We start from the raw sequence: 25635 nt of genomic DNA on the forward strand, positions 1-25635 counted from the left end.
TTGAAATCCAACTTTCGATGGGAACCCAGACACGAAAGTCAGCCACAATTGGCTCAAGAATGTCGAAACACAACTGCATTTACTGGAAATACCTGAAGAACTGAGAGTGGAGGTTGTGACATCGTTTTTGGAAGACCGAGCTAGGAAATGGTGGGAAGTTGTGTCACCATCTCTAACTGAAGTGGAAGAGATCACATGACAGAGTTTTAAGAGAGAATTTTTGAAACAATACTACCCAAGTTGAATTTCGTCTGCAGAAGATGAGCGAGTTCGAAAACTTCAAACAGGCTCCGGACATGTCAGTGATGGAATACACTTCATGGTTCAATGATCTAGGAACCTATGTCCCAACAATCATGTCTGATGAAACGCTAAAAATGCATCGTTTTAAAAAGGGACTCAACAGCCGGATTCAGTCAGCTTTGGCAGTATTCAAGCCAAATAGTTTTGCGGATTTTATGGGCGTTGCGATGAGCGCAGAAACGGATATCAAACGCCGCGAGGAAGAAAACAAGAACAAAAGACCGATGGTCAATCAATCTACTCAGAATGGTCCCAAGTTTAAAAAGCCAAATTATTCAGGTGGACCTTTCAAAGGAAGCTCTGGCAATACTGGCAATAGGGAAGGGAAGTGGTGCGACACCTGTAAACAGTATCATACCGGAGAATTTTATCGGAAGACAGGCGCATGTTTCAAGTGTGGACATGTAGGTCATCGAATTAAGGAATGTCCAGAAAACAAAGAAAAAGGGGCGGGACCCAGAAAGCAGAATGAAAACAAGACCAATGCTCGGGTGTATACAATCACCCAGGAAGAAGCTGATAACACCAACGAGGTGGTGGCATGTACTATTCTACTCAATGACATACCTGCATATACTTTGTTTGATTGTGGTGCTACGCACTCGTTTGTGTCCAAAAGATTTGCTAAGAAACTTAAAGTTGAACATGATATTCTTAGTGAGCCGTTAAGAGTGGCAACACCGGCGAGCAAAATAATTGAGACCCACAAAATGTATAGAAATTGTAAAATATGTATCAGCAAACAAATTTTTGAGGCAGAATTAATTCAACTCAATAGGGTTGAGTTTGACATCATTCTTGGAATGGACTGGTTAGCTAAAAACCATGCCATAGTAGACTGTCAAAAGAAAGATATTAGACTTCAGACTCCGACTAAAGAAGAAGTCATATATCACGGAAAATCCAAAGAAAAAAATCTCTGTTATCGGCCTCGCAAGTCTGGAAGGCCATAAAAGGAGGAGAAGAAATTTATCTGGCAATGATCGATGAGATCAAAGTAGAAGAGGTCCCAAAGTTGGAAGATATTCCAATTATTCAAAAACTTCCAGATGTTTTTCACGAGGAATTACCGGGTGAGATACCCGATAGGGAAGTAGAATTTGAAATCAATTTGGTCCGTGGTGCTGCGCTAATCTCAAAAGCACCATACCGAATGGCTCCAACTAAATTAAATGAGTTAAAGGAACAACTTCAGGAATTACTGGACAAGAAGCAGGTTCGCCCTAGTGCATCTCTGTGGGGAGCCCCAGTGCAGTTCGTAAAGAAAAAAGATGGAAGCATGAGGCTATGCATTGACTACCGGGAGTTAAACAAGATCACCAAAAAGAACAAGTACCCACTCCCGAGAATAGAGGATCTTTTTGATCAGCTAAAAGGAGCCAGAGTTTTCTCAAAACTCGATCTAAGATCTGGTTACCATCAGCTGAAAGTCAAAACTGAGGATATCCCTAAAACTGCTTTTATGACGAGATATGGACATTACGAATTTACAGTAATGCCTTTTGGCCTAACAAATGCTCCTGCAGCATTCATGGATCTTATGAATCGAGTGTTTAAATCATATCTCGACAAGTTTGTGGTTGTTTTCATAGATGATATCTTGGTATACTCACCAAGTGAGGAAGAACACAGAGAACATTTGCGTCTCACGTTGAAAACACTGAGAGAAAAGGAACTATATGCCAAATTCAAGAAGTGTGAATTTTGGTTAAAAAGTGTGGTGTTCCTAGGTCATATAATTTCTGAATTAGGGGTGTCAGTAGACCCTAAGAAAGTAGAGGCAATCAAAGATTGGTCTCAACCGAAAACAGTAACCGAAGTAAGAAGTTTTCTGGGATTAGCTGGCTACTATAGAAAATTTGTGGAAGGATTTTCTTCGATAGCCATTCCACTCACCAAACTTACTTAGAAAAATTCGAAATTTATTTGGAATGAAGCATGTGAGAAGAGTTTTGAAACCCTGAAGACAAAACTCATAACTACACCAGTATTAATCCTTCCTGAAGACGGCAAGAACTTCACAGTGTACAGTGACGCTTCAAAGGGAGGGTTAGGATGTGTACTTATGCAAGAAGGTCAGATAATTGCTTATGCTTCACGACAATTGAAACCGTATGAGAAGAATTACCCCACTCATGACCTGGAGTTAGCTGCAGTTGTGTTTGCGCTCAAAATCTGGAGGCACTACCTTTATGGAGTGAAATGTGAAGTATTTACTGACCACCAGAGCCTCAAGTACATTTCACCCAAAAAGAATTAAACATGAGGCAAAGAAGGTGGATGGAACTTCTAAATGATTATGATTTGGTAATAAATTATCATCCAGGGTAAGGCAAATAAGGTGGCTGATGCATTGAGCCGAAAATTTTTGGAAAAGTAAGCTTATTTTCACTATCAGCGCAACCAGGACTTCGGGAAACCATCAAATTGAAGCAGAACCAAGACACCTCCAACCTTAAAATTAAAGAACAGATCCAAGAAGGAAGAGTTCCAGAATTCCAAATGGATGAGAATGGTATCCTTTGGATGAAAGGACGGTTGTTTGTACCCGATATCGACGGAATTCGAGAAGATGTCATGACCGAGGCACATAAATCGAGATTTTCGGTACATCCAGGAAGCACCAAAATGTACAGAGACCTGAAAAACAATTACTGGTGGAACGGAATGAAGAAGGACGTGGCTGTCTTTGTTTCCAAGTGCCTAACCTGTCAACAAGTCAAGGCAGAATACCAACGGCCTGGAGGACTTTTACAGCCATTGGAAATACCAAAATAGAAGTGGGATAACATCTCCATGGATTTTGTGGTAGGACTACCAAGATCAAGGCAAGGTCACGATGGAATTTGGGTAATTATCGACAGACTGACCAAATCTGCACATTTCTTGCCAGTGCGGATGATTTACAACTTTGATAAGCTAGCTACTTTATATATGGACAGCATAGTGAGATTACACGGAGTCCCAGTAAGTATACTGTCTGACAGAGATCCAAGATTTTGGAAAAGTTTTCAAAAGGCTATGGGAACTAAGGTCACTCTCAGCACGGCTTATCATCCACAAACTGATGGTCAAACCGAGAGAACGATTCAGACCCTCGAGGACAAGCTGAGAGCATGTGCTTTGGATATTCCTGGAAACTGGAGTGAACAGTTACCCCTGATAGAATTCGCCTATAACAATAGCTATCACAGTAGCATCGAGATGGCTCCGTATGAGGCTCTGTATGGCCAAAAGTGTAGGTCGCCTCTATATTGGGATGAAGTCGGAGAAAAAGCTGTTACCGGACTAGAGCTTGTTCAATTAACGGTTGACAAAGTAGCCATAATCAAGGAAAGACTCAAGGCAGCCCAAGATAGACAAAAGAGCTGGGCCGATTTGAAGAGAAGACCGTTGGAATTGGAGATTGGTGAAAAGGCTTATGTCAAGGTCTCTCCTATGAAGGGAGTAGTTCGGTTCAGTAAATCCGAAAAGTTAAGCCCGAGATATGTGGGACCGTTTGAGATACTGGAGAAGGTGGGAACCTTAGCCTACCGTCTAGCTTTGCCGCCTGATATGTCCAGAATTCACAATGTTTTCCACATCTCACAACTGAGGAAATATGTCCCAGACCCGAGTGATATACTCAAGGTTGCACCACTGATGATTGAAGAAATCTCAATGAAGAACTCAAATACGAAGAAGTCCCTATCCGAATAGTGAACACAAAATACCAAGTGTTGAGGCATAGAACAATCTCTTATGTCAAAGTGCAGTGGTCAAATCATACCGAAAGGGAGGCCACTTGGGAACTCGAAGAGAAAATGCGCTCACAATATCCTCATTTATTCAAAAGCTCGAGCTGATCCAAGTTTCGAGGACGAAACTTTCAATAAGGAGGGAGGGATGTCAGAACCTAGGATTTTCCGACCCGAAGCAAATCATGTAAAAAATTCGAACTTGAAATTTAACTCAAACTAAGCTTAACAACTTTCATTTTAACTATAGAACTTAAATATGAACTTAGATTTCAGCTAACTTGACTCGAGAAAGTAGCTTCAAAGCTCGGAGACTGACTCAACGAGAGGTCAAGCTGCAAGTAACCATATCCATCAAAGAGTCGTCACTGGAAGAGTAAATCCCCAGTTCAAGGACTCGATCTGTCAGCTCACAGCAGCTCAACCAAGCTTGTCCTAACAAGACCAAAAAGGGAGCTATAGGATGAGCCAAGAGTTTGGACAAGTTAAATGTGCAGGAAATAACCTTTGAGTTAACCCATGAAGGATTAAATGATAATATGGTTCGGTTTTTTCCTTCCTGAATTCCCCTGTCGAAGAGAGAGATTGAAACAATTTATCCTTGAGACTTGTATTGTGATTTGTAATATTAATAATTTCTTATGTTAATTCATCAATTGTTGAATATCATTATGAGAGACGGAACCATATTTATATTTCTCGCATCCTCTCTATATTGTCAATCTACTTCTTTTTTAGGGTAATTTTTTCACTCTAGAAGAACACAAGTGGAAATAATCCAACCAAGTTTATTAATAAAAAAAATATGAAAACTCAACAAACACTATTCAGTATTCAAAAGTGTTTTTTTTCTACGTAAATATAAATAGTAAGGAGTACCTGAAATACGATATCGAGACGCAAGCTCCAATCCTCCGAACAAAACAAATCACTCAAACCCCCCGCCGACCGACCACCCCCGCCGCCTCCGCTGCCGACCATCCCCTAAGACAGCCGGCCGACAGCTGCCGCCGCACGGCTCCCGCTACCAACGCCACTACCGACCCCCCCTCCTCCTGTCGGCCGACCGCCCCCATCGCCGCATCCGACGAACCCCTCCTCCTGCCCGCCGCCGTCGGCCGGCAGGCCGACCGCGTCACCGTCAGAAATCAGATCGCCGGCCGACCACCACCGCCGTAAAAGTGGAAGGGCAATTTTGTCAATTTATCAAAAGATTATTAATTATCTCATTCTTAACAATCATATCAAACATAAGATTATTTTATCATTATCTACTTCAATCATTCTTTTTATCATTTTTGTCTTAATCATTTCATAATTTTATCCCCCAACAAAACATAGCCTAACGTTGCATTTGGTTGGGGGATAAGGTGAGTTTATGAGTTTTTAACCCACTTAATCTTATGTTTGGTAGGATTTTTATTTAATCAAGTCAATTCCTCTTATGAATGATTAGGTTATATTAACTGGGATAAAATAATAACTACTCACCCCCTAGGATTATTTATCCTGCTCTGAATTCATCTTATTTTTCTAATTTTACCATTATCCTAAATCCAAACTCATCACCACTTCCCTCCACCGACCGCCGACAGACCATCGCCGATCGCCGTCGGCCGTCGCCCGATGCCACGTCCGCTGCCGACCACCCCCTCAGACTGTCGACCGACAGCCGCCGCCACTGCCGACCACCCCCTCCTCCTGCCGGCAGACCTCCATCGCCGCCGCCGCCGCATCCGAGCACCCCCTCCTCCTGCCGGCCGCCGCCGCCTCACCGTCGGCAATAAAATCGTCCGACGACCACCACCGCCGTAAAAATGGAAGGGAAATTTTGTCAATTCATCAAAAGATTATTAATTATCTCATTCTTAACAATCATACCAAATATAATATTATTTTATCATTATCTACTTCATTCATTTTTTTTTTCATTTTTGTCTTAATAATTTCATAATTTTATCCTCCAACCAAACGTAGCCTAACACTGTGTTTGGTTGGGGGATAAGGTGAGTTTATGAATTTTAACTCACTTAATCTTATGTTTGGTAGGATTTTTATTTAACCAAGTCAATTCCTCCTATTAATGATTAGGTTATATTAACTCGGATAAAATAATCACTACTCATCCCCTATTATTATTTATCCTACTCTGAATCCATCTTATTTTTTCAATTTTATCATTCTCCTAAATCCAAATTCACTACCACTTCCCTCCACCGACCGCCGACCGTTGTCGGCCGTCGCCCGACGCCGCCCCCGCTGCCGACCACCCCCTTAGACCGCCGCCCGCTGCCACCGCCGTTGCCGACCACCCCTCTTCTTGCTGGCCGACCGCCGCCGCCGCATCCGACTACCCCCTCCTCCTGCCGACCGTCGCCGCCTCACCGTCGGCAATCAAACAGCCTGACGACCACCACCACCGTAAAATTGGAAGGGCAATTTTGTCAATTCATCAAAAGATTATTAATTATCTCATTCTTGACAATTATACCAAACATAATATTATTTTATCATTATCTACTTCAATCATTCTTTTTATCATTTCTGTCTTAATCATTTCAAAATTTTATCATTCAACCAAACGTAGCCTAACGCCAATAAGATGTTGAACTTCTTCATCTTCAGCCTATGTAATATAGAGGCAAATTCATCATTACCCGAAATCTACATGCAGTTTCTGGGAAGGTATATCAACAATCATCCTCTTTTCTACTGTGTTTTTCTTACCTAACCAAATAACACAAATAATACTAAAATGAAAGTAAATTAACAATAAATAAAATGCATAAATAATATAAAAATGAAAGCAAATTCACAAGAAATTAAATAAAACATATAATAATAATATTGAAAAAATAGTATTTTCACAAGAAAAATGTATCCCCAAATCAAAATCATTATACCGTCGATCACAATTAATTTCATGTCGCGTGATTTTAGGCCATCAATGAATTCTCCGGAAACTTTGTTGTTTTTAACATATCCATAAATGGATATTGGTCCCTCGTATCCTATGTTTCGTAGCGCATCCTGTATATTTTGTATTATCTCAGTTGCTGAGATGCTTTTTGGGATCGGACAAGTGTCCATATCCCAAAAAATTGGTAATGGCATTTTCGCTTACTTTAAATTTACTGGTTCCATGTTCATGTTGAATCAAACCAAATAGTATAAATAATAGCTAGTTATTCGAGTTCGACAATAAAATAATGCGTAAAAAGAAGAAAAAATTGGTATTTTCTACACAACATATGTGCTTCAATATTGGATAAAAAATAAGATTTTTACCTTGCTGACTCTGGTTAGCAAAACAGGGACTGTAGTTAAGCTTTAATTTCTCTAATGTGGTAACCATGCCCTGTCAACACAAAAATAATTAAATGATAATGTGGTTCGGTTTTTCCTTCCTGTTATCTCAGTTTATATTAACTCGGATAAAATAATTTCTACTCACCCCTAGGATTATTTATCCTACTATAAATCCATCTTATTTTTTTAATTTTACCATTCTCCTAAATCCAAACTCACCACCACTTCCCTCCACCGACCGCCGCCCGCCGTCGGCCGTCGCCCGACGCTGCTCCGCTGCCGAACACCCCCTCAGAGCGCCGGCCGACGGCCGCCGACCCCTGCCGTCGCCACTGCCGACCACCCCCTCCTCCTGTCGGCCGACCGCCGCCTCCTCCTGTCGACCGACAGCCGCCGCCCCTGCCGTCACCACTGCCGACCACCCCCTCCTCCCGTCGGCCGACCGCCGCCGCCTCACCATCGGCAATCACACCGTCGGCCGACCACCACCGCCGTAAAAGTGGAAGGGCAATTTTGTCAATTCATCAAAAGATTATTAATTCTTCCATTCTTAACAATCATACCAAACATAATAGTATTTTATCATTATCTACTTCAATCATTCTTTTTATCATTATGTCTTAATCATTTCATAATTTTATCTTCCAACCAAATGTAGCCTAACGCTGCGTTTGGTTGGGGGATAAGGTGAGTTTATTAATTTGTAACCCACCCAATCTTATGTTTAGTAGGATTTTTATTTAACCATGTCAATTCCTCCTATGAATGATTAGGTTATATTAACTGGGATAATATAATTACTCATCACCCTCTATGATTATTTATCCTACTTTTAATCCATCTTATTTTTCCAATTTTACCATTCTCCTAAATCCAAACTCACCACCACTTCCCTCGACCGACTGCCGACCTACCACCCCCGCCGTCGGCCGACCACTGCTAGCCATCCACTCAGACCGCCGGCAAAAAAAAATATGAAAACTAAACAAACACTATTCGAAAATGTTTTTCTATGTAAATGTAAAACAGTAAGCAGTGCATGAAAGACAATATTGAGACGCAAGCTCCAATCCTCCCAAACAAAACAAATCACTCAAACCTTCACGTACATATATAGTTGTTTCAAAAAAACTCTTGGAAACATATAATGTATGTATATTTGATCAAAAGCCAACAATATTAACCCAAAAAAATATGAAAACTCAACAAACACTATTCAAAAGTGTTTTTCTATGTAAATATAAAACAATAAGCAGACCTGATAGACAATATCGAGACGCAAGCTCCAATCCTCCCAAACAAAACAAATCACTCAAATCTTCACGTACATATATAGTTGTTTCAAAAAAACTCTTGGAAACATATAATGTATGTATATTTGATCAAAAGCGAACAAAATAAAAATAGAGAGTGGTTGAGTGAATTAAATTGGAGGAAAGTTATAGAAAAAAGCTCACTTCCTTTATTAAACACATCTCTTTAAAACTCCTACAATTAACCGAATTCCATTTTCCACTTTTGTGCCTTTGATACAAATATGCAATAAAGAAGAGTTCGATCAATATTTGACCCAATTAATATGCCTGTTGGGTAAAGCTGCGTAAAGAATGCTAGCTTTAAACTACCATTATAAAAAATGAGTTATTCATGTAATCCAAAATCAGTATTGAGAATTAAATGGATGATCACTATTTTATATCATTTATGAAGAGAAATTACAAATTGTCTGATGTTGCAGTATGCAATTTGAAAATTTGTTTAAACACAACTTTTATTCTTATTAAAAATATTTCTACTCCTGTTATATTAGGAACACATTTTTTTTCAAATGTTATTTTCTAATAATAAAATTAATGAAAAAAGTTTATATACCAATATTAAAGGAAATAATTTGTTTTTTCCACTCACAACAATATGAGTATCGAAATCTATTAATATTTTACAAAAAATAGTAACTAACTAAGAAAATTTTGTTATTTCATTAAAAGTTGAAATTCTTTTTAAAAATATTAAAGAAAAATTTAATTCTGAAAAAATTCTAGAAAAAATAAAAATTATTTTAGAAAACATATATAAGAGATATGTGCAGATGTTTCTAATGCTTTTTGGATTAGGAATAAGCATCAAGTAAGTCTTCGTTTTACAGATGATTTTACTGATGATAACATTCCTACTAAAGCAATGTCTATTGTAATGGGGCCTAGACTTTTAAAATATTGTAAGAAGAAATAAATAGCCTTCTTAAAAAAGAATTAATTAGACTAATTAATAGTCCTTGGAGTTGCCCGACATTTGATGTAGAAAATACAGCTGAGTTAGAAAGAGGGACTCCTAGACTTGTTATTAATTATAAACCGCTTAATAAAGCATTAAAATATATAAAGCATTGCTCCGATCCAATAGGTCGGCCTAGATACGTCAGATGTCGAATCCATAAGAATATTGACCAAAATCTGAGCAAAATAATCAGATATAGCATCTAACAACCATCAACATAAATCCATATACATCGCACGGAGCTCAATGTCACAACTTGTCGATAAAATTCCATCGCAACAGATACAACACAGAGGCAGGTGTGAGATGCTCAATGAATACCACAATAGACATACCTCAAATAATAGTCGGAATATCCAGAAAATCTTCCAAGACAATTACCCAGCTGTAGTTGAAAATATACTAGTCATAAATTATGATTCGAGTCAAAGATGCATAAACGAAGAATTCAACTCATTACTCAATCCACCAATTTTCCCATAATTAACCGGTTCCTCAATTTTTCCCTTATATTTCATAACAACATATTATTCCACCAAAGTCCACAACAATTCATCAATCCGTACAAAGTTCCTCCATCGCACCAACTAATTCAATTGATTTAATTATTTAAACAAGCTAAAATCCACAAAGTTCGAAGTTCTAAATCTCAACTCAAATGTTGGTAACAATCTCGACTCAAAGAATCTCATTAACAAAGAGGAATCTATAATTATTTTCTCAAAGTCGCAATATTTGAGTTTTAGGTTAATCTTATCTCAAATATCCAACACAAATAACCAACACCACTCGCAAAAATTCTAGAAACAACGATAATTTAAATAATTCAATTAATACCATCAAAATATTCAAATTTGAATCAGTTCGATTTTGGTTTTAAATTTTAAAAACCAGTTAAACCGATATATTATATATATATTAACATGGAATAGGGCTTGATTTTCTTATGATTTTATTTGTGTTGGGCTTTCTTGAAAAAGTTGTTATTGGGCCTGGAAAACTCACGCTCCCTTAAACTTTTTTCATCTTCGTTGTCCCAACTCCCATCGGCGTTGTCTTGCACATTGCCCTAACCCTAACTTTCCAATAGAAGGAAACGGAAAAACTACGCGTCTTGTGAAAGGTAAATCCCTTCACAACTTGACAATATGCAACCACATATTTGATATTAACCTTTCTTGTGCAGACTCTACCGGAAATCTGTGCTTGAAGAAGTTATAAGCACTGTTGTGAGTAAGGGGTATTGTAAGAATTATTTTGTCCGACAGATGCTCAAAATAATAAGAATATCAGTATATGATGTAAAACAGAGAATTTATGTTTTGTCAGAATTAAATATTATTTCAGATGTTACAACATCTCGGACAACATGCAGCGGAATATTATATTTTGTAACACAAACTCACTTTAAATAAATAGATGGACGTGATTAAATTTGCACAAGTATAAATACTTGTGCGATGCCTTATGACAAAAATTAATCACTAGAAAATCAAATCGATTACAAAAACCTATCACTAATGATTCTCACTAAAATCAGTTTCCTCAACAAGTTAAGAAAACAAATGCTATCTAAAACAAATAACTAGAATACAACTAAACAAGAAAGCAAAAAGTGTTGCTAAAAAGGAGATCCACGAGAAAACAGTCTTCGACCAACTTCTTCACAGATGTTGTCCGCAGATGTTCTCAACATTCACGGCAACACCCTATCACGACTCTTCAACACAGCAACAGCTTATTGAATTTGTTTCTCTGAAAAACTTCATATCGTGTACAAGTGAGTGTATGTATTATCAAGAGGGAAGAGCCGCCGCAATGAAGTCCCTTTGCTCTTATTTATGGATGTAGACTTTTTCCTCCACAAGAAAACCTATTTCACAAGAAAGGTAGAGTTTTGTTAGGAATAAACTCTTTTTAAACACTACTACCATATCTTATCAATTCATTATCACAAATAACATATCTCCGAATATATTTAAATGATTATCTCATTATCTAAGAAAGAAAAAATCATATTAAATATTAAACTTAATTAGATCAACAAGGAAACATAATATCAGGGAAATAATTTAAATCAATAAAATATATCAATTAAAATTAGAAATAATATTTCCCTTCAATCTCCCCATTTTTGCATTTCTTGGACAAATTGAGATCAAACACATTTATCCCTTTCAGTTGGAATCAACTTCCCCTGAGTTAAAGCATTTCTCTCCCCCTGAACAAACTACAGACATTAAAAAATTGTTGTTAGAAATGTTGGCAACACTGGAGACAACATCGGCACCATTTCATTAGCAGTTGAAAGATAAACGCATAGGCAGAATCAACACATAAGTAAAACAAAAACAACTCAGAAGAATAAACTCTTAACAAAAACACTTAATTCCCCTCATCTCTTTCATCCTTGGTCCTTGAAGGACCAGCTTCGGTTTGCTCATCTCCATCTCCCCCTTTTTGTCCAGGAAAGACTGCTACTTCCGAAAGCATTCGAAAGTGTCTAGCCAATGCTTCATAGTATGCAATATCCTGCCGTGTCTTGTGCAACAGTTTTCATAGCATGAACAACAGCAGCCTTGGCTTGCTCAATCTGTGCCTCAGTGTGAGCAATGTGAGCACGTGCGTCTGGGACAGAGATCATGATATAGTCAGTGGACTGGGATGGAGTAGGAGGACTTGGTGGTGGCTCTGCAATAGGTGGTGCTTCGGGTGAGTCACACCAAGGAAGATCAATTCAGGTGATTGCCCTTGAAGAGTGCAGGAGCAATCTTGAGTGTATCACTGGTGGTGGATAGTTGCTCATCAATGTCTCTAATAAAGCCTTGAGAAACAAGCATTCCATATATCAGTGATGGAAATGGTAGCTTGGAAGCTTTGAGTCCCCCTTCGGCATACTGAAGAACTGTCTGGAAAACAAGATTCCCAAAATTGAACACTCCTTGGGTCCCAATGGAGTGCAGTATGAACGCCTGATGTCTTGTCACGATGGTGGAATTTGTCGAGGGTGTCCAGTTTCTAATACCCACCTTGTGTAATACTGAGTAAAAGGATGTCAACTTTGCAGCTGATAGCTTCTGTGGGTGTGCTGGGAAATGCGTTATCAGACCCCCATTGAGAGTAGAGGTGACCTCATGGATGTCAGGAAGGAGTCCGTCTTCGGAATCAGTGGGTGTGTTGTAGAGCAGATTGATAGCAACAGGATTGAAATAAAAAATTTTGTTTCGAACAAATACCCTCCCGTATTTGTCTGACCTCTCATCACCTACCCCAGGCGAGAGGTTTGCATAGAACTCCAGAACAAGTTTCCTGCAGAAAGGTGTAACAGCAGAGACAGTTGAGCTCGCTGGAGGAATGTGATCAAGTTCTGTCTGTCAAAAGCATCGGTATCAATGTTCCTTTCTTCTATGAATTCACGGTGAGCATAAAGATACCATTGAGCAACGGCGTGCTCAGTGTAAAATCTGGTAGAGAAGGTAGTGTCCAGGTCATAATCATTGAGGTAAGTGTTGTCATCAGGAAGGACAACATCCTCAGCAACATCTGCTTCCAGAGGCTCGTGTGCTTCAGGGATATCATTTACCTCAGCAGGGATATCAGGAGACCCGCTGGATTCAGTAGAACTCTCAGATGCTTGGACATCCGCAGGAACAGTAGAAGTGTCAGCTCTAGGATTTTTCAAGTTGGCCATAAATTGGGCCAACGTGATTTCCTCCTCTCTGGTGGGTGAGGGCTGTCGTGGAGGAACATTGAGTGCTTCATCATTGGATTCAGTGGCTTCGCTGGAAGAGGTGCAACTGTCCTTAAGTGGCGTGGCAGTTTTCTTGCGCGCCACAAATTCATAGTTCGCATCATCTGAGTCATCCCTTGAAGTATTCTCTGGATCAATAAGAGACGGTCGAATCGGCCCTTTTCCTTTGTGACGAAACCTCTTGGATGTAGTCAAGTAAGGATTATACCCCGCCTGTCGTTTTGATCTTCTGTCTGGAGGAGGAGGCGGGCATGCCTTATTGATGGCAGCAAAATCCGGTGGATTATCGAGATCAATTTCATTCTCAGGTTCACCTGGAGCAATTACTTCCAAGGGCACAGCTTCTTCAACAGCAGGTACCAGTGGTAGAGGCGATTCGACTGTGGGTGTTGCAGCAGATGTTGTCACGTCAGGACCAACATCTTCTGTGTATCCCATTTTGCTCCGAATGTCATGGGGTCAAACCCTTTTCCTGCCATTGATTATGATTTGAGAATTAAACGATGTCAGTAGGGGAGATCACAGGAAGAAAGGAGGAATCGCAAGTGGAATTTTTTCGAGGATATTCAGAACAATGAGAATGCAGATGATTTGAGTTAAGCGGTGTAAAAACAAGAGGATAATCATGAAATCTCAGTGCAACGGTAATATAATTCAGTAATATCGGTTCCAACGATAAAAAAAATAACGGGTAGGAGAAAATATCTGTTACTCGCTTAAGATTTTATCGAGATAATTAAGAGCAAAGTCTATTCAAAAAGATTTCTAGAGGTAGAACCCACATCGAATTAACTCCACTTAACATCAAAGAGCACAAGAATTCGATTTCCTGCAAAAAAATGGATTTTTATAGAATTTTTCTTTGTTGACATACGAATATCCTTATGACTTGACAAAATTCACTAATTTATGTTTATGCATGACTTATGGATGCCTAATAACAGAATGTAACAAGAATAGAAATATGAGAATAAATATGAGGTATGAGTACTGATGAAATGTTGTCAGAAGATGTTGGCAACATATTCTGACAACACGCACAATTCAAAAAAATTTCCAGTTTTTCTTCACACTTACTTATCAACTTTCTGAACATAGAAGTGGCAGCTCCCACACTAGAGGAACAGTCTTCTTTGGACTCCTCTAGGTAGCTTTTTTCATTTTCTTCTATTTCTGTGTTAATATTTAGAAGGGGTAGCTCCCACACTTAAAGTCCAGCCTTCATAGGGCTAATTTAGGTAGCTTTTTCCATCTTTCCTTCTAAACACAGACCCAATAATTTTAAATAATAATGTACCAATTTTACTTGGGTGACTTGTCATATTGGTTAGAGTCAATCGACCATTCTTCAAAACCTTCGTGACTTAAGTTCACATGTATATAAGTGTGAGGATTTAAAATATAACAAGGAATTGTGGGTGCATCAGAAAAGTTTGCTACAAATTTTCAACACAACATATCACAGTATGAATGCTATGTGATATGCCTAAGTCCTAAGAATGCACATACATGTTAGGTGTTGTCCGAGATATTGTAACATCTGTGACAACATCTATGTATGATCAGGAAGAACACATGCTGAGAGATTTCCTAAGGTTGGAAAACCTCTCAAAATCTAATGCTTTTGTGAATATGTCAGCCAGTTGGTTATTTGTACCAACAAATTCAATTCGAATCAATTCTTTTTCTACTAAATCTCGAATAAAGTGATGTCTAATGTCAATGTGTTTAGTTCGAGAGTGTTGTACTGGATTTTTTGAAATATTGATTGCACTAGAATTATCACAGTACACGGTTAATGTTTCACTCTTAAGTCCATAGTCTTCTATCATTTGGTTCATCCATAAAAGTTGAGAACAACAACTCCCAGCTGTCACATATTCAGATTCAGTAGTTGAGAGTGACACACAATTTTGTTTCCTACTATGCCAAGAGATCAAATTATTGCCAAGGTAAAAGCAACCTCCAGATGTACTCTTCCTATCATTTAAATCACCAGCCCAATCAACATCAGAAAAACTTACTAAATTCTCGTGAGGCCCGGGGCCGAAGAGGGCGGGGGGTGATCGCCGGTGCCATAAGGTTGCACGGACAATGAGCGGCTCCTGGCAGGCTTCTAGGTGGAGGGAACATGAATGAAACGATCCCACACCGGAATGAGATGGATTTCAAGACTGTTCAATGTAATGGACTGTACAGTTGAAGAGGGCTTAAAAGATTTGATTGGTACTACTCATATCACGAAGGTGCATCTTCTTTTCGGTAGCTCGTCACATAAGAACTCCAAAGTTAAGCGTGCTTGACTTGGGGCAATTTTGGGATGGGTGACCTCCTGGGAAGTTTCCTAGGGTGCGTGTGAGTGAAGACATAAGCACGCCGGAAAGACTCGTCTTGATACACTGAGGACAGTCGTCGAATATGGGGCGTTACAATTCGAGTTGGTTTCTTGAGTGTACCATAGCCCTAATTCAATTGTGCCTGCTATGTAGCGAAGAATACGCTTCACAGTTTTCAAATGAGAGATCTTAGGATTAGATTGATATCTAGCACATAAGCATACACTAAACATGATGTCAGGATGACTGGCTGTCAAATAAAGGAGACTACCTATGATGCTGCGGTATAAGGTGTTGTCAACATTTTCGGCAGCATCATCTTTGGATAATTTTTCATTTGAGCCCATATGAGTCTTCATGTGTTTGGTTTTTTCATTAGCAAATTTCTTTATCAAGTTTTTAGCATACTTACTTTGACACAAAAAGATGTCATCATGCATTTGTTTGATTTGCAAACCAAGAAAGAAACTTAGCTCACCAACCATGCTCATTTTGAATGTGGATGACATGCACTCAACAAAATTATCAGCATGTTTTTGAGATGAGGAACCAAAGATTATATCATCAACATAAACTTGACAAATGAGAATTTCACCTTTGGATTTTTGAATAAAGAGGGTATTGTCTACCTCACCTCGTTTGAAGCCAATTTCAAGAAGATATTCTGCTAATCTGTCATACCATGCACGTGGTGCTTGCTTCAAACCGTAGAGAGCCTTTTTTAGTTTGCACACATGATGCAAATTATGTGGATCTTCAAATCCTTTAGGCTGTCTGACGTATGCTTCCTCACACAAGATATCATTCAAAAATGCACTTTTGACGTTCATTTGAAATAATTTGATTTTCATGTAGCATGCAATGGATAACAGAAGTCGGATCGACTCAATGCGGGCAACAGGAGCGAAGGTCTCATCAAAATCGACCCCCTCAACCTGTGTGTACCCTTGAGCAACCAACCTTGCTTTATTTCGAATGATGTTTCCTGACTCATCGGTTTTATTTTTAAAAATCCATTTAGTTCCAATTATGTTGACGTGGTCAGGAGGTGGAACAAGATCCCACACATCATTTCGAACGAATTCATCAAGCTCATCATGCATAGCGTTGACCCAAAATTCATCTTTTAAGGCTTCGTCAACATTTTTTGGTTCATATTGAGATACAAAACATGAAAATCTAACATGTGAGTAAGCTGAGCTCATGCATATAAGTCCAGCCATTTTTCGGTAATCAATTTTCTCTTTCTTTCGGGTTAGGACATCACCTTGCACGCTTCCAATTATTTGGGATGATGGATGATTTTTCTGAATCTTAGTTGGTATATTCTGTCCATCATCTGCTGTGTCATCATCACTATTTGCTTCGTTCTCAAATTCAGTGACTTCAGTGTCACATGTTGTGCTAGGTGTTGCAACATCTGGGGCAACACCTGCATTTTCCAGTATGGTGGGATTTTCCAGAAGATCATCAACATCATCCTCAGTAGTTTTCTTCTTGAGGCCTGCACAATCGTCGAAAACAACATTAATTGATTCTATAATAGTCCTTGTTCTTACATTAAACACACGATAGGCTCGACTATTAGTGGCATATCCCAAAAACAAACACTTATCACTCTTTGAATCAAACTTTGCAAGTTGATCCCTGTCATTCAAAGTGTAACAAACACAGCCAAAAACATGAAAGTATTTAAGATTATGCTTCTTCCCCATGATGATTTCATAAGAATTCATGGTTGAACCACTTCTTAAATAGACCCTATTCGAAATATGGCACGCTGTATTAAGAGCTTCTGCTCAAAAACGCTTTGAGATATTCTTTGAAGCTAGCATCACCCTTGCCATTTCTTGAAAAGTCCTGTTCTTACGTTCGGTAATGCCATTTTGTTGTGGGGTTTTTGGTGCTGAAAATTCATGTGAGATTCCCTTCTTGTCGCAAAAGGATGAGAATAAAGAATTTTCAAATTCCTTACCATGATCAGTTCTGATTCTTCTCACCTTCAAATTATGGAAGTTTGTGATTCTTGTGACCAATTGTTTAAACACAACAAAAGTGTCTGATTTCTCCCTAATGAAATTTACCCATGAATATCGTGAGAAATTATCAACACACAGAAAATAATACCTCTTACCTCCAAAGCTTTCCACTTCCATAGGACCCATAATGTCCATGTGTAGCAATTCTAGACAGCATGTTGTCCCAGATGTTGGCAACATTGGGTACGACACGCGAGTCTGTTTTCCTTTTTGACAGCCTCCACACACGTATGCTATTTCAGATGAAAGATTAGGCATACCTCTTACTTCATCGTACTTACTCAAGTTCTTCAAGGTTTTGAAATTTGCATGTCCGAGTTTTTGATGCCAAAGGTCAAGTTCGGTGATTTGCACATGTTTGCATGAAGATTCTTCACTTATTTGATTGCAATTATCCGAAGACCTTGTACATGTCATAATTCACATGTTAGCTTCATCAAAAACTTCACAATTATGTTTATCAAACTTAACGAGCAAATTATCATCACATAATTGGCTTATGCTTATAAGATTTGAATTTAATCATTCAACATGAAGCACATTGTGGAGCTGTGGCAGTCCTTCAACATTCAGAGTGCCATTTCCAACAATTTTTCCTTTAGCTCCCCCTCCATAGGTTGCTCTACCACAATTTTGTTCAACATAATCGATGAGATGTTCTCTTGAACCTGTCATGTGGTGTGAGCTTCCATTATCAAAGTACCAATGACCTGCAGTGTTAGTTTTTAATGAAGTATAAACAACATTACAGTGAATTTTTACCTTTGGTACCCAAATTTGTCTTACTGTAGGTTGATGGTGAGAGGTTTGGGGGAAGTGTTGGGCAACATTCGGGGCAACATTTGACTTGTCTTTTGATTCATGCAGTCATCCCTGAGTTTAAAACAGTAGGGCCTGATATGACCAGGCTAAAAGCAGTAATGACATACGTACCTTCGTTTTCTTTTCCTAGGAATGGGTGCCTCAGTTTGTCTTTTTTGTGGGAGCTTTTGATAGGCGACTTGGATTGTGGTTGTGTGGATGTATCGGCCTTTTCTTTTACAAAAATAGTTGACTTGGAAGATTCACCAATTTCAAACACACTGTCTTTGAAACCTAGCCCCTTTTTGTCATCTCTTCCCATCAAAAGTATGGAATCAAGCTTGGATGTGCTTGAACTAAACTTGGACAAGGTTTCAGATGTCTTTTGAAGTTCTTCTTTGGTCTTACCAAGTTCCAAATCTTTTTTGCTCAGAATTACCTCAAGTTTGGCAACTACGGCTTTTAGTTCAACGTTCTCCTTCATGAGACTTGAGTTCAACTTGTTTCTTTTGGTGCAATCTTCAAACAGCTCTTCATAAACGTTTTGCACACTCTCAAGAGTGATTTCTTCATCATCAGCTTCTGATGCATCATCTCCACTCAAATTTCCAGAAGTTGTGGATTTCAAACATACTGAATTTTTGCAGATGTTGCGGTCAGGAGTGGCAACACCTAGGGCAACACCTAAAGGATTCACCTGTAGTCTGCGATTTTCTGTCCATAATGCAGTCAAAGAGGTTTGATTTTCTTCATCAGTGGATTTCTCCTCAGCATCGGATTCTTCATCGCTTAGAGACACATTGTAGCCTTTGTTTTTTCGCAATCTGTTAGCACATTCATTGGCATAGTGTCCAAAGCCCTTACACTCTCTACACTGCACCGAATCATACCTTTTTGAATTGTATTGTCCCTTGCCTTCATTCCTTGGTTGAAATTGTTGCTTGGCAGGGTACTTTTGTGACCTTTCAGGTGCAGGAAGGCTTGGAAATTTGGATGGTTGTGCATCCTTTTTCTTATCTCTGGTTCTTTTCAAGTAATCACCAAATTTCTTTGTGATAAAGAAGATAGAATCCTCGCATAGATCAGAATCATTTACTTCTTCAGATATTTGAAGGAGTTCATTGTAGGAGTCATTTGAGGCTTGGAATGCAATTGTCTTCCCTTTATCCTTCTTATGCATGTCCAGATTCATCTCAAAAGTGCGTAGTGAACTTATAAGATCTTCCAATGCCATCTGAGAAGTGTCCTTAGCCGCATCTATTGCGCAAATTTTTATGTTGAATCTTTCGGGCAGAGAGCGGAGGACCTTGCTAACTAGACGCTCATTGGAAATGGAGTCTCCAATACTGAATGCCTCGTTAGCAATTTCCCGAAGGCGACGATCGTAATCGAGTATGTTCTCAGATTCTTCCATCCTCATCATCTCGAATTTGGAAGTGAGCATCCTCAGTCTGGTTCGTGGAACACTCTCAGAACCTTCACAGTGTCTTTGGAGAGTATCCCATGCACTTTTAGCCGAAGTACAGTTTGTGATTAAACTGAACATGTTCATGTCAACCGAAGTAAATATAGCATTCAAGGCCTTTGAGTTGTAGTTCGAATTTTGCACTTCAGTCAGCAGTTCAGTCAGTTTCAGGTTTTGGCAGGTTGTCACCCTCTTGATCTATCATGACTGGTGGAGTCCATCCATTGATGACACGCTGCCATGCCTGTTCATCTATGGATTTTATGTAGTATCTTATTTTGACCTTCCATAGGCTGTAGTTGGTACCATCTAGGACTGGTGGTCGAAGTGCTGCGCTTGCAAATGAAGTGTCCATTTGATTAATTCACTGTCAAACAAAACGAGAACCAGAATCGGCACTTAGTATATCAAGAGTAGGCTCTGATACCACTTGTAAGAATTATTTTGTCCGACAGATGCTCAAAATAATAAGAATATCAGTATAGGATGTAAAACAGAGAATTTGTGTTTTGTCAGAATTAAATGTCGTTCCAGATGTTACAACATCTCGGACAACATGCAGCGGATTATTATATTTTGTAACACAAACTCACTTTAAATAAATAGATGGACGAGATTAAATTAGCACAAGTATTAATACTTGTGCGGTGCCTTATGGCAAAAATTAATCACTAGAAAATCAAATCGATTACAAAAACCTATCACTAATGATTCTCACTAAAATCAGTTTCCTCAACAAGTTGAGAAAACAAATGTTTTCTAAAACAAATAACCAGAATACAACTAAACAAGAAAGCAAAACGTGTTGCTAAAACAGAGATCCACGAGAAAACAGTCTTCGGCCTACTTCTTCACAGATGTTGTCCGCAGATGTTCTCAACATTCACGGCAACACCCTATCACGACTCTTCAACACAGCAACGGCTTATTGAATTTGTTTCTCTGAAAAACTTCATACCGTGTGCAAGTGAGTGTATGTATTATCAAGAGGGAAGAGCCGCCGCAATGAAGTCCCTTTGCTCTTATTTATGGATGTAGACTTTTTCCTCCACAAGAAAACCTATTTCACAAGGAAGGTAGAGTTTTGTTAGGAATAAACTCTTTTTAAACACTACAACCTATATCTTATCAATTCATTATCACAAATAACATATCTCCGAATATATTTAAATGATTATATCATTATCTAAGAAAGGCAAAATCATATTAAAAATTAAACTTAATTAGATCAATAAGGAAACATAATATTAGAGAAATAATTTAAATCAATAAAATATATCAATTAAAATTAGAAATAATATTTCCCTTCAGGTATGTTTTCCAGATGGAGATGATTGTTGGGGCTTCGAGAAAGGGTTACCAAATTGAAGAGGTAATTATCTTATGTAATTAATTAATTTATTTATATAGCTGGTTTATATAAATTATTTTATTCATGCATTTTTTTCTTTAATTTTTTTCACATGACTTGGAATTGGTGATATGCAATGATTTTAGGGCTAACAAACTGATTTTTGAACACACTAGTTGAAATCTGGAAATAGAAAAAAGGGGGGGAAAGAAGAAGAGGAGGGCGACTAAACCTGGCAAGATTAGTCAAAGTCAGTGTCAATTCTTGGAAAGGATTTCATAGAGAGGGAATTAACTCTAGCTAGAGATCAGAAGATTCACAACACAATGTTAAATCTTGGCAATTATTGAATCTATGAAAACAGCAAGGACTTTTGAGTTGGCAATGGATTGTACAGTAAAACTTAAATGATTTAAAATGTCCAATTGCCATTTCAGAAATTAGAATGATTGCGAACAAGAATTCAGCATGTTGACTGAATTACATCGATTATTCTAGTTGTCGAGCGTCTAAACCTTTAAATATCAAGGTTTTTTATGTTTAATATCTTGGTTCCGTCATGTTCTTTTGATGTTTCTCCAGGTTCCTATCACTTTTGTTGATAGAGTATATGGAAGCTCGAAGCTGGGGGGATCAGAAATTGTAGAGTATTTGAAGGGACTTCTTTACCTTCTGGTGACAACATGAAATAAAGTAGGATACTCTCACTTTTATACTTTCAATAACTCGTACATAAGCTTTAGCAAATTTATAAATTTTTGCTTTAATATTATATGAATGTAATCCGATCATATCAGGAATTTCTCACATTTTCACAAGCAGTGCTAAGGTTTACAATAACAAGTATCATTGCTTGAACAGCAAGTCCGCGGATAACCCCCATCCAAAGTCCCTGATATTCATGAATCACCATCAATGTTTCATTTTAAAGCTTTGACATCTCAACTTAAGGAGCGTGAGTCTCTTCTTAGGCTCAAGCGCCGGTAATTAATTCTTCCAACCACTTTTCCTTCCATTCCTTTCGTCTCTTAATTATATTTTTTATGTTCATTCTTTTGACGCATGTTTTGTAATTAAATCTGAAAAATTACTTCGTAGATGTTTGATGGGTCTATCCTTGTCCAAAAGAGAACAAGAACGTGCTGAAGAACTACTGCCACCCAATGATAAGTATGCACAAAATTTTATTTTTCTTTTGTTTGTTTTCATGTGAGTGTATTTTTTTTAAACCTTTTTTCAGTGTGATGTGATCATGGTGGAGAATTCTAGTTTTGGGGGTCATTATTGATCGAGAAAAGAACACTGTTTAAAATCAGCCTCTAAGAATCCCATACTGGTTCAACAAGAAATTGTGGTGTGGCTAACAAGTCTAGAAAGCTCGTCTAACAAGAAATGTGGTGTGGCTAACAAGTCTAGAAAAGCTCATCTACCTAGAAATCTAGTTTTATGGGCTTGGTGTCTCCTTTCGAGCTTATAGCCTCCTAAGAATTGTTAAGGATTTTTTTTAAAAAAATTTGTAGATGAAACATTTTAAGGTCAAGTACTATGATATTGCCGCCCTAAAACAACTATGGCTTTCGAGCTTGGATATGTTACTTCATGTTAAGCATGCTGATTAATTTGCTTCAGTTCATAAGAGAAATATGAAAAACTAATATGTCCTTGTATGTTTTTTTTTCCTGGGTTTATTGAGTTGTTTCGAAGAAGGTTGAATTCTAAATAAATCAATATTAACGTTTTGGTGAAAACATCACACTCCCTACTATCTGTTAGTCGTCACAATAACCAAGTTTGTAAACAGAAACTATATTGCCGCCTATCAAGGTAATCCTTTAAATCTATAAAGATTTGGCTTTAAAGAGTTTGAATATGGTTTTACTCCATGGTTAACATATAGCAATGAGTTTGAAGATTTGTGTCAAAATGGTGGTTATATTTTGAAGGGAATTATAACACGTTAAATGTAGATGGTGAAGTCGGGATGTGACTGGGAAGTGGGGTTGGACAAGGTTGGGAGTTGAGGTTTGGATATGAGGTTACACAAATAATCATGATGTTCGGAATGAATTTTAATTTTATGTTCTTATATTACTTACCAACTATGAGGAATATTTTTAAAAACAAGAAAATAAAAAAAAAAAAAAAATTGTTGTCAATGACCCCATGGTATGATCAACATGATATATAAATTTTTTTGTGCTTTATTTTTTCTAAAAAAAACTTGAGTTTGCTATGTGACAGTTTGTTGCTTTATTTTGATATTAGGGTTGTGTTATTGTCTTTTTAAAAAATTGTCAATATGCATTAAGCCTTCGGGTGTATGTTATCAACTTGAAATATTTTGTATTTTTTTGCAGAAAAGGGTTTTGTTATTATAGTTATTTGTGAAACCTTTTCTATATGTGTAACCGTATGCTTCAACTCCATAATATATTTATTTTTAAAATAATATTATATACTTTCCCACATGGTCATATTTTATCATTTATCATAATTTTATTAATCAATCAATGCATTTATATTTTAAATTCGGATTATACTTATTTCCTAATAATTTATGGCCACACATTGCATTTGTGCTTTAAAGTTGGGCATACTAGAGGGTTTACAAATTTTTAATTCCCACGATGATCTCAAAGATGTATTCTTCCTTCTTGATGACATGACAAACAAAGGATTATATTCTTTCGTTGAGATACTCACGGGGGGATTAGTTAAATACGAAAAAACCAATTGGTGTATGAAGAAGATAATTAGAGAGTTTCTTCCTGAAGTTCTTGCTGATAAGAGTGACATTTCCAAAACAAGATTGAAACATATTTTTCAACTACTGAAAGATGTGACAATTTTTCGCGGGTATCATGCGGTTTGTCCAACTCCTTCTGAAGATTATTGCGCTGCAGGTATCAAGATACTGGATGGGCTTGAGGACTTCCCTTTTAGAGCGTTAAGCGCTATGCATAGGAAGGTGAGAGGAGTTAGGGGATACATCCCAACCCTGCAGTCACCAATATCTGGATGGAGCCGTGATGGTTTAATCAATGTAATTAGGAAAAAGTGCAAGAAGATGCTCTTGGATCTTAGTAATGGTAATGAGCCTGCAGAATCGTTAGCTGGGGCTTTGGAAGTTGCTGGCTTGACATTAATGAAGGGACCGTACTGTATGTGAGGCCCAATAACTTATTCTAGGCCCAGCCCATTTCCATTTAATTAAATACCCAAACCCATTTGAGAAATCAGAATAACAGATCGCTCAAAAATCCAGAACTTTTCCCCAGCCTTGCTCGTCGCCTTCTTCGGTTTTCTGCCGTCTTCGCATAACGCCGCCAGCGGCCGGAATGTTGGCGTAGTAGGTTAGAAATCTTCTTCCTCAGGTATATTAGCTACTTTCCTGCCATGAATTGGAAGTTATCGAGTTCGATCGGCCCTGTTTTCCAGCACTGTGCATGAGCTTCGATTTGGTTTTAGGTAAGCTTTTGGCTTCGAATTTTGGTTGTTCTTGGTGTATTAGTTTATATAAGTGAAGAATTGAGCTTTTCCCCTAATTTCCAGCTAGGTTTCCGGCGTGAACAGTATTTTTCGGCGACTTTTCCGACGAGCCATTTTCGCGAGATCACCATTGTGTGTTTAAGCTTCGTTTCTTGAGGTATTAAGCTTGGAATTTCAGAATTTGTATGGGTTTAATAGGCTGTCCGGAATTCGATTTTTAACCGAGCCGATTTAAATTGTTTCCGTCGTTTGGTATGCATTGTATTGAAGTGTATAGCGAATTTATATTGTAGGTTTTATCGTTGGACGAGTTTCATTCGATAGTCCTTAAGAATTTACCGTGGTATTGTAAACTATAGTTGAGGTACGTTCAAACCTATATCATTATGACGCTTATATTGGCGTGTAAGAATATTCGGTGAATGTTGTTTGCTATTATGTGCTTTGAATGTTTAATCTGATGCATTCATGCATAAATTGTATTGGCATAACATATTGAGCCTTGACTCCTTTGACGGCTATTTATGTTGATTCTGTTGAGATATATTGATTCATCAGAGGGACGAGTGGGTTAGGATTAGCCACATTCCCAGATGACAGCTAGGGACGAGCGACTTAGCTACTCGCATTCCCGATGCTACGTGCATGGACGAGCAGCAATTTGATGCTGCATTCCTGGCACGGGTGGCCACTGTTACTGTTGATGATGCTATTCGTTTGGACTCCATTTGATATCCGTTATTCCATTGTTACCATTCATGCATCGCATGTCATTGC

General features: G+C 38.2%; 1 protein-coding gene and 2 long non-coding RNA genes across 4 annotated transcripts; all 3 read left to right on the top strand.

The window, feature by feature from the left end:
* Positions 1–260: 260 nt before the first annotated feature.
* On the top strand, positions 261–4002 carry LOC142554687 (uncharacterized). Its single transcript, XM_075665356.1, has 6 exons — positions 261–960; positions 1242–1715; positions 2292–2512; positions 2630–2679; positions 3246–3448; positions 3569–4002. The coding sequence occupies exons 1-6, from the start codon at positions 261–263 to the stop codon at positions 4000–4002; spliced, it is 2082 nt and encodes a 693-aa protein (XP_075521471.1).
* Positions 4003–10811: 6809 nt separating this feature from the next.
* On the top strand, positions 10812–22221 carry LOC142552499 (uncharacterized). Its single transcript, XR_012821810.1, has 3 exons — positions 10812–10866; positions 21330–21390; positions 21952–22221. It is a non-coding gene; the product is annotated as an uncharacterized LOC142552499 (long non-coding RNA).
* Positions 22222–22290: 69 nt separating this feature from the next.
* Positions 22291–24509, top strand: LOC142553933 (uncharacterized). Of its 2 annotated transcripts, none has more exons than XR_012822055.1 (3): positions 22291–22352; positions 22468–22539; positions 24273–24509. It is a non-coding gene; the product is annotated as an uncharacterized LOC142553933 (long non-coding RNA). The 2 variants fall into 2 exon arrangements; XR_012822056.1 differs by lacking the exon at positions 24273–24509 and adding an exon at positions 22610–22944.
* The last annotated feature ends 1126 nt before the right edge of the window (positions 24510–25635 follow it).

The sequence above is a fragment of the Primulina tabacum genome, chromosome 8 (genome assembly GCF_025594145.1).
Source record: "Primulina tabacum isolate GXHZ01 chromosome 8, ASM2559414v2, whole genome shotgun sequence".
In the NCBI taxonomy this organism is placed as follows: Eukaryota; Viridiplantae; Streptophyta; class Magnoliopsida; order Lamiales; family Gesneriaceae; genus Primulina; species Primulina tabacum.

Bases quoted from the DNA above. Each gene is read 5' to 3' on its own strand.
- LOC142554687 (XM_075665356.1), top strand. From the start codon at position 261: ATGAGCGAGTTCGAAAACTTCAAACAGGCTCCGGACATGTCAGTGATG. The intron at 1,716-2,291 runs GTTACCATCAGC...TAACTACACCAG, and splicing joins AAAACTCGATCTAAGATCTG to TATTAATCCTTCCTGAAGAC. The intron at 2,680-3,245 runs GTAAGCTTATTT...ATATATGGACAG, and splicing joins AGCCGAAAATTTTTGGAAAA to CATAGTGAGATTACACGGAG.